Source organism: Morone saxatilis, unplaced genomic scaffold, assembly GCF_004916995.1.
Source record: "Morone saxatilis isolate NCDOM2014 unplaced genomic scaffold, NCSU_SB_2.0 Contig23, whole genome shotgun sequence".
Taxonomy (NCBI): Eukaryota; Metazoa; Chordata; class Actinopteri; family Moronidae; genus Morone; species Morone saxatilis.
In genome coordinates this window covers 5,004,707-5,013,869 of record NW_023339796.1, presented here as the reverse complement: position 1 = coordinate 5,013,869, position 9,163 = coordinate 5,004,707, and the positions used below count along the sequence as shown (strand labels likewise).

At 42.3% G+C, this 9,163-nt stretch overlaps 1 protein-coding gene across 1 annotated transcript; it reads right to left on the bottom strand.

The window, feature by feature from the left end:
- Positions 1-1,012: 1,012 nt before the first annotated feature.
- Positions 1,013-6,779, bottom strand: acadm (acyl-CoA dehydrogenase medium chain). Its single transcript, XM_035670748.1, has 12 exons — positions 6,624-6,779; positions 5,524-5,629; positions 5,178-5,275; positions 4,957-5,026; positions 4,766-4,866; positions 4,295-4,375; positions 3,962-4,092; positions 3,584-3,692; positions 3,069-3,209; positions 2,713-2,808; positions 2,287-2,535; positions 1,013-2,184 (listed from the first exon to the last, which is right to left on the bottom strand). Exons 1-12 carry the CDS (start codon positions 6,636-6,638, stop codon positions 2,113-2,115), a joined length of 1,269 nt encoding a protein of 422 aa, XP_035526641.1. The 5' UTR covers positions 6,639-6,779; the 3' UTR covers positions 1,013-2,112.
- Positions 6,780-9,163: the final 2,384 nt, after the last annotated feature.

The window sequence follows — 9,163 nt, the reverse complement described above, 5'->3', positions numbered from 1 at the left end:
CGTCTTCTGCACTGTTTTCTTTTCGTATCTTTCGTATCTTTATTTATTTATATTTTGTAAGTATTTTATTTTTGTGTGTGATTTATATATTTGTATATTTTATGTAGCAATGCACCAGGACACATTCCTCGTAGGTGTAAAAACCTACTTGACGATAAACCTAATTCTGATTCTGATGAATAACACTTCTTCTCATAATCAATGAGGTAAGGAGACAAATCCAAACTAAGTAATTTCTAAGCTGGCTTTCTAGTTTAATAAAATCTGATTTGTTCATTTTCAAAATGATCCTGTGGGATCCACCGGTTTTTAATAATGTGTTTTGCTCCTTTTACTTATCAAACAATGTTAATGATTGTAGATTAAACTACTTGCCAATCTTCAATTTAGGTATTTAATGTTAGTGAATGTGTCCATCTCTATTATTTATATATGTGTGTGTGTGTGATTCAGTGGCTGCACTGTTTTGGGGCTACAATCTTGTTTAAGGTCACCAAAACTCTCAACGGCCCTGGCAACATGTCACACATTCGTTGTACCCGTCATGTTTCCTGAAACGGAAAAACGCTGGACTGAGGGGGGATTTAGTTTGACAGGTGGCTAGTTAGACTGTGGTGGTGTGGGAGGACAAGGGTTAGGTAAAAGCCTGAACTGTGTAAGTTCCCACAAAACAACAAATACAGAAGAGGACCATCTCTATCAGAGGGTATTTGTCTAAGGTATGATTAGGGAATTAAAGCTATTGTAGTAATTTAAAACCTCCCTTGAAAACACATTTGGGATTCTGTAAAATACTTTAAATCGCCTGGTATTTCAGATTCTTTGTATTAATCTTTCTTATATGATTTTGCCTCCCAGAGAGGAAGCAGTTCGGACTCTCCTCTGAAGTCATTAAATCAAGACACAAACAGTTTTGAGGGTTTTGGTTTTTCTTGGTTCATCAAACTTTCATGAGAACAGAACATTTATTCATTGTGTCCATAAATAAAAACAACAAAAACATGATCAATTCTAGACTTAATGGAATAATTTAATAAATGGATGATGCAGATTTACAACCTTTAGACAAATACACCATTATGTCATAGGTGTTGCCAACTAGTGAAAGGTTTTATTATTTATTATTACATCCATACTTTCTGCTGATGGTTCTTTATATTTGATAATGGGTAATAATGTAGAACGGACAGCAACTGTTAAATCAGATAGAACACTGTTTTCAGACAACATGCATTTTTATTATTATTTTTACAGTTAATTCATTAGACACACATTCCTATTTCTAATGCATTCTGGTGAGAAATGAATTTGTACAGATCAAAATTAAATTACCTTTACAATATGAAAACAATGCACTGATCAATAGGAGTAGCCAAACACTGCAAGTACGTCACTTTTGGTATGACGTCAGAGGCAGAAAAAAGACCAAAACACACCGGTGCTTCATTTGACGCCCGCCAATTGTTGCCCCAAGCACAGACTTAAAGAACCAATCTCCAGAGCTATGGTTCGCCAGGCAATGTATTTTTTTGTCACTATAATTTGTAACCTCAGGCACGGCGACGCAGGAAACAGGACAGTGGCGTGAAATGAGGGCGCCCGTTCCGTGGTGGTGTGTTTTAGCCTTAAGGCTGAAGGTCCGTCTTAATCATCTGAATCTAGCCGACCAAAAGAAACTAAACTGATGGTGTGTATTTGGACCGCCTTTTCAAGTTTGTTGTCATTGTAACAAGATTAATGCTAAATAAATGCAGTATTTTTTGTAATGTTGTGTATTTTACATCATATATAAAGTGGAGTTTGTATCTGGCTGCAATTATTCACAATCTGCAGAAGCTTTACAGGACATGATCTTGTGGTCTTACTCCACAGAGTCACAAAGTAAGGCCACAGTTCTGAGCTGCATTTGGGAAACGGGACTGTAGACGGGTATTGATGATGTTCATTCAGTCTGGAGCAGTATGAAAAAGCAAGGCAGGATGAACTGATTTTAAGGCAAACATTTGACAACTATATCCTGAGTTTAAGTAAGCAGATCTATTTTAAAAGAACACGTGTTTATAGAAAAGTTACAAAGTACATTTGAATGCAGACAAATCAGGCTTGCAGAGATCACTTCTTGAATCTCCCAAGGTGTTCTCTGGCAATAATGAGTCTTTGGATCTGAGCTGTGCCCTCGTAGATCTACAAAGGGAAAAAAAATAAATAAATCAGAAAATTAAAGACAATGAAGTTTTACCAAATAACTTAGCTATCAACGATTAGGTGCACAACATCATCACCCACCTGGTAGATCTTGGCGTCCCTCATCAGCTTCTCTACGGGGTATTCGCTGTTGAAACCGTTGCCTCCAAACACCTGAACAGCGTCAGTGGCCACCTGATTAGCAATGTCTCCAGCGAAGGCCTTGGCGATGGAGGCGTAGTAAGTGTTTTTGCGGCCCTGGTCCACTTCCCAGGCAGACCGCTGGTACGCCATCCTGGCCAGCTCCACCTTCATCGCCATCTCTGCGAGGAGGAAGGACACGGCCTGGTGCTGTAAAGGGGAGGAGACAGAGGAGCCCTTTGATTCTGTACTCATCGTTGTACTTTTAACACTGTACAGCTGAGTTGTGACGGTATTTCCACTGTTAAAAATATGTTTCTACAGTAAACTCTGTAATTCGTTGAACTTAAAATGGGGTACATCATGACCTATAAAAAGTGAACAAACCTCAGCAATAACTTTGCCAAAAGTCTTCCTCTCAAGTGCGTAATTGGTAGCTTCATCAAGTGCTCTCTGTGCCAGGCCCGTTGCTCCTGCTGCCACCTGCATTGCATCGGTTACATTAGTAAACATCTTCAGTGACAAATGCATTTAAAAACAGTATTTTAGTATTTAATTTACAATGTTTAAAAGCTGAAAGTTATTTGGAAGTAGCAATAGAGTATCAGGTATTGGGTAGTGTAGGCTATGTCTAAGTTTTTATGTCCTCACATACTAAAGTTTATTTGTTTTTATATTTTTGTACTTCTGATGCATTTAAAAAAAAAAAATTAAAAAAAAAATCTAATAAACACAAGACTTACTGGTGGCCTAGTGTTGTCGAAGGCACCCATGGCAATTTTGAAGCCAGATCCCTCTGCGATCAAGACGTTCTCCTTCGGTATTCTCACATCCTCAAAGGTGATGCCTCTGGTATCAGAGCACCTCTGGCCCATGTTCATCTCCTACAAGCACAAAACAAACACAGCGACATATTATACAGTATTATACAGTCAGTGCTCAATACAAAATCCACAGTTCAACTAACAATTAATGAGTCCTTGTGTCGACAAAAAAAAATCCTCATATTGATCCAAGTGTATTAAACAAAAATAACTAAACAGTTAAATTGATATATATTCTATGAAGCTACTTTTTCCCTAGAGGGCAATATATAAAAAAACAAAGGCATACAATACAGGTTCATGCAGCGGGAGCTCTGTATATGGTGTAATACAGAGAGATTTACCTGGTGACGATGGCTTAATTAGAATTGTGTACAGTCTTTTGGCAAGGGCTTGAGTGTAAAAGATGTTCATTTAAATCAGCCTCATCATACCTTCCTTCCTATTTGAATTCCTGGAGTGTCAGCGTCCACAATGAAGCCAGTAAAAGCTTTACTGGCTGGACATTTAGGATCTGGGTTAGAGCGGGCCAAGAGGAAGTACCTAAGAATAAGAATATAAAAGTTCAAATAACCTTCAGAACAGTTGTCAGATGTTTTTGTATTCAGTGACTTTAGGGATCACACACACACACACACACTGTATTTCCACTTTATAAGATACAATTAGCTAAAACTAATGCAGTCTCATACAACAGCCCAGCAATAAAGCCTCCCTTCATAAAAGTTTACATTGTTCAGTTTTGAATTAAAGTGAGTGATATTTTTAAATATTCTTCGAGTACAGCAACAGCAGTGGTACCGAGTACACACCAGTTAGCTTTTCCACCATTGGTGATCCACATCTTCTGCCCGTTAATGACGTACTCGTCGCCCATCTTCACGGCTCGCGTCTTGAGGCCGGCCACGTCGGAGCCCGCCCCGGGCTCTGTGACGCAGTACGCCTGCCAAAAACACGCCACACACTAGTTTACAGCATCTGCTCTGATGCCACATATCATTGTTGATACTGGAGTCAGCACAGAGTAGTAGAGTAGCACTATGATATGTCAGGGCTTACATTCCTCCCTTCATGAGAAGCTGCGTTGAAAATAAACTTGCACAGAGCAACATAATCTCATTGTAACCGTGCAGAAATGTACTTACACACATCAGAGGCTCCTCTGTCATCCTCCCCAGGTATTTACTCTTCTGTGCATCACTGCCAGCTAAAATGACAGGCATTTGCTGTGTGGGAGAAACAGATATATGTTAATATCAACTGAGCTACAATCACTGTTATTAATCATTGTTATGACTGATCTGGTGTTAAAACCAAGATACTTGCACATTCTGGTAATACTGCTAATAGAAAATTACATCTATAATATTCAGTAGCAGCCGTGCTTTTAACCCCCAATCCACAACTCTCTAATGAAATAACATTTGACTTTCAGTTCTCAGTTTGACTGAGCAGCATTCTGCCATTAGTGGACTGTTGGAAGTAGCAAATTGAAAAGCGACGATGCCTTTGAACACTGCGGCCATACGAGCAGCAGCTTCAGCAACATGCACAGCACAGAAAACTTTATACTCATGAAGGATCCCGACAACGATTTGAATGAAATTACAACTTACGCCCAGAGAGTTTGCTTCGATGGCAGTCTGTACTCCAGTGCAGCCATAAGCCAACTCTTCTGTGATGAGACAGTTGTCAAAGATAGACAAGCCCATTCCACCTGAACACAAAAGGGACAAACATAACAGGGTTCCTCAAACTAAACAGATGCGAGACAAGTTTCAAATACGACAGGTAACTTTGAACATACCATATTCCTGTGGAATGTGGCCGTTCATCAGACCAAGCTCCCATGCTTTCTTGATGATGGGGACAGGATACTGCAAAGTGACAGAACATCGAACGCTTATTCAAACTTAACAGTGGAAAACAGCTTTAATGTTACTAAACTATCAAGTGAAGTCATACTGAATCTTACATACACACACACACACACACACACACACTATGACTGCACAGGGTTATACTCACTTCACCACTCCTGTCATAAGCCGCTGCAGCAGGGACGATCTCTTCACGTGCAAACTTCCTCGCCAGCTGCTGGAACTCCTTCTGCTGATCTGTCAGCTCTGTGGGTGAAAGCAGCAACAAGACCCAGGATGAAGTGATTTTTAAGGGTAATGATGAGGGACAAACATCCACAATCCCTGTTCTGAATTCATCTGAAGATAATAAAGGGAGTTCAGCAGTCTGAAGTTAGTATTAAGTTACAGTCTTTAAGTTCTCTCAAAGAAAATAAAGTGTTAAATACATACAAACAAAGGATATCAGCACATACAAAGACTGAAACTTTGGAAGAGATATATATACTACTCACCAAACGAGTAGCCAGTTGCCGAGCCGCTGTGAGATGCTTCAACGCTGGCTGCAGCAGCACCGGAGCTCTGCAACCGGATCCCGGACCGCACGGTGGCTCTAAGCACCTGTGTGTGTGGAGGGGGGAGAAATCAGCAACATAAAACAGAGTTAACCTTAAACTGGGAAGCTCCACATCTGTTCATGTTTTATCACCATTACATTCGAGCCACAGAGCTAAGAATCTGTCTGCCTGAAGAGGAAATACCTACATTTATATAAAACCAAGAGATTTCTTGAATTTAACAGTTACAGCTGATCAAATGAAAGTATTTCCAGAATCCTTAAAGGGTATTTCAACCATCTGGAGTGAAAATATTCTGCCGCACAATGAAAAAGACGATAAAGATTTCTCAAACTGTTTCCTATCCAGCCATCAGAAAATGACATGATCGCTCTTTTTGTAGTGTGAAGGGAAATTTAGACAATGTGGAGGCAGTGACTGAGGAGAGGGTTTCAATTCAATTTTATTTGCAGAGCGCCGTCAGTCATCTGACTCCACAGCACCCAGCACCTCCCACCTGCACTGAGTAATTCTGTGGATCTTTAACCTGCTATACACAACTCTTTGTGCACAAACGTACCTTATACACCGTTATACACCGTTTAAAACATGTTTTGCACACCATATTCCACTTGCAATTGCATTTAGATGTGTATATTTTCTATTTTATCTTCATTATATTTTACTCTTCTCTACTAGGAACAGCTTATGACATTGCATGTTGCGATTTTGATCCTATCTTTGGTTAAAAGATAACCAGCTATCTGATCATATTTGTGCCAGATGTTTAGCTCTTAGACTCGCCTATAAGATAATGACAGCACATTAAGAGCCACAAACTGGAGCTAGGTGTTACTGAATAATAATTTAATTTAATTTAGAGTCCTAAAGAGCCTGGTTGCTAACGTTAAAGCTAAGCTATCTATCAGCTTGTAGCGTAAATTACAGCGAAGTTATCACTGATTTAAAAGAAGAAGACGTATTTCAGGAGGACAACAAGCTGCAGCGACAGATTTTTAATTAATACAAACTGTTAAAAACACATAAAATCCTCTCACCTTGTTGAACATCATCGCTATAAGAGCAGTGTTGACGAGCTGCACAGACAGACACAACCAGTGTGACCGCTACCTTTGACCCACATATAAGCCTTCTTAGCCAATCACAGCCGCGGGATTCATCACGTGACACATCTCGGCATCCGGAAAGTGACTTTTGCCCCAGTTTGTTACCCAACCTCAACCTGTGTGTCATAATGCCCCAACTGCTACTACTGCCCCAACTACTACTAGCCTGCCCCCAACTGGCTACTACTGCCTCCAACTTACCTGCTTCTGCCGTCAATGCTGACTACTGCTCAACTACTGGGTACTGGGCCCGTCAACTTACTACTACTGCCCTCAAACTACCTGCCTACGCTTCACTACTACTACTGCGCGCCAACTGCCTACTACTGCCCCAACTTGCTGCCTAGCTGCCCCAACGTGCTGGCTACGTGCCCCCAAACTACCTACTTATGCCCCAACTGCTACTACTGCCGCCCCGCTGGCTGACGTACTGCCCCTCAAGCTACTGGCTACTGCCTCAACTACTTTGCTTTACTTGGGCCCCAACTACTTACTGCCCCAACTACTACTGCCCCCGCAACTGCCTAACTGTCACTGCGCCCCAACTGCCTACTGACTGGGGGCGGCCAACTAGCTACTGGCCCCAACTTGGCCTTTGCTGCCTCAACTGGCTTACTAGCTGCCGCCAACTGCTTGCTACTGCCTCAACTGCGCTACTACTGCCCCCAACTACTACTGCCGCCAACTCACTACTGACTTGCCCCAACTGGCTACTACTGGCCCCCCAACTATCTGACGACTGCCCCCAACTGCTGGCTACTGGCCCTCAACGCTGCTTACTACCTGCCCCAACTTGGCCTACTGGCCCCAGACTACTAGCTTACTGGGCCCCGCGGCGCCAACTACTACTGCGCGCGCCCCCAAGACTACTACGTACTGGCCCCAATTAGCTACTACTGCCCCAACTGCTGCCTACCTGCCCCAATCTGCTGACTACTGCCCCCAACTACTGACTTACTGGTTTTTTTTTTTTTGTTTTTCCCCCAACACTGTACTACTGGCCCAACTGCTGGCGTACTGCCGCATGACTGCCTACAGCTGGCCCCAACTTGCTAACTGCCCCAACTTACTACTACTGCCCGCGCCCGGCCACACCCTACTACTGGCCCCACTACCTGACTACTGGCCGCCACAGGCTACCTACTACTGGCCCGCAGACTGCTGCTACGTGGCCCCCACTGCCTGCTACTTGGCCCCAACTACTGACTACTGCCCCAACTGACTATGCCCGCAGACTACTAGCTATGCAACTAGCACTACTGCCCCAACTCGCTGCTAGCTGGCGCCCAACTGCTGCTTACTGCCCAACCCTACTACTACTGGGCCGCAGACTAGTACTGGCCCCAAACTGACTACTCACTGCCCGCAACTATACACTACTGCCCCCCAACTACTACTGCCCAACTACTTACTACTGCCCGCAACTACTCCCGCTACGTGGCCCCAACTGCTGCGAGGCTTTTAGGTTGGTAATACTGGTCTTTATACCGCCCCAGATTAATAATAATAATAATAATAAGTGTAAGATATTAACGCAGGTTGTGAGTGTTTGGTCAACGACGAACAGTTGTTAGAACTACGTTGGATTATTCCATAAGATACAACCATTTTTAAAAGTAATCAGCAACGCGCGAATGGGTGTGGTTTTCAGTGAGGTAATGGGGAGTAGATAACTGAGCTTTTTCACTGGAAACAGTGTAATTTACCGATTGACTGTTATTATGTTCCTGACATCTATCTAGATGAGATTGCGAGTCCATATGTGTGGCCACGTGCCGAGTCTCGGTGCCTTCTGGGAGCAATGGCGATACTTATACGCCAAGTTCTGTTCTCATGAGGTGGTGTTTTTATTAGCTCGTTGCCAGCCCAGTCAAGCCCCACCACTCTCTCCCTGTTTGCGTGTCCACAAGTTGCCATGAATTTAGTGATGGTGTGTACTTTTCTGCCTGTTGTTGTTGTATTACAGGATATAATTTAGGTGGTGTGAATAAGAAGAGTGTTTTGATTCTTCCTCGTATGCGGTTGTGTGTGGTGTTTTATTAATACAGGAAAAACAGCTCTCCCCTGTTGGGTATTTTTTTCTCTATTATATTAGGTCTGATTTTTGGTGATTTTTGAGATGTGTATGAATGTAGTGAGCAGCTATTTTTGACATTATTTTTTTTTAGAGATGCTCAATTCTTGTTATCTTTTTGTTGGTCTTTAGGTTGTCGATCGGCCGCTTGTCTTATGTGTCCATTATGCTGGCATACGCTACTGATTGTATATTAAAGGTGTGTTAATTGTGAGTGGAGAGTTTGTGTTAGCGGGTATCTCAACCGCGCCGCGCCGCGCAATGTGTTGTAATCAGATTGTATTAAAGTTGTTGGTGAATATTTTCATAACGTAAAAAAATAGATCTTGAGAATTATTCTCCGAATATTTCCTTCCAACGTTATAGGTGTGTCACATGCTGTTATGAGGCTCATGTG

Bases quoted from the DNA above. Each gene is read 5' to 3' on its own strand.
- acadm (XM_035670748.1), bottom strand. The intron at 5,027-5,177 runs GTGAGTATAACC...GTCACTTTGCAG, and splicing joins CTTATGACAGGAGTGGTGAA to TATCCTGTCCCCATCATCAA. The intron at 2,809-3,068 runs GTAAGTCTTGTG...GATGCAATGCAG, and splicing joins TCGACAACACTAGGCCACCA to GTGGCAGCAGGAGCAACGGG.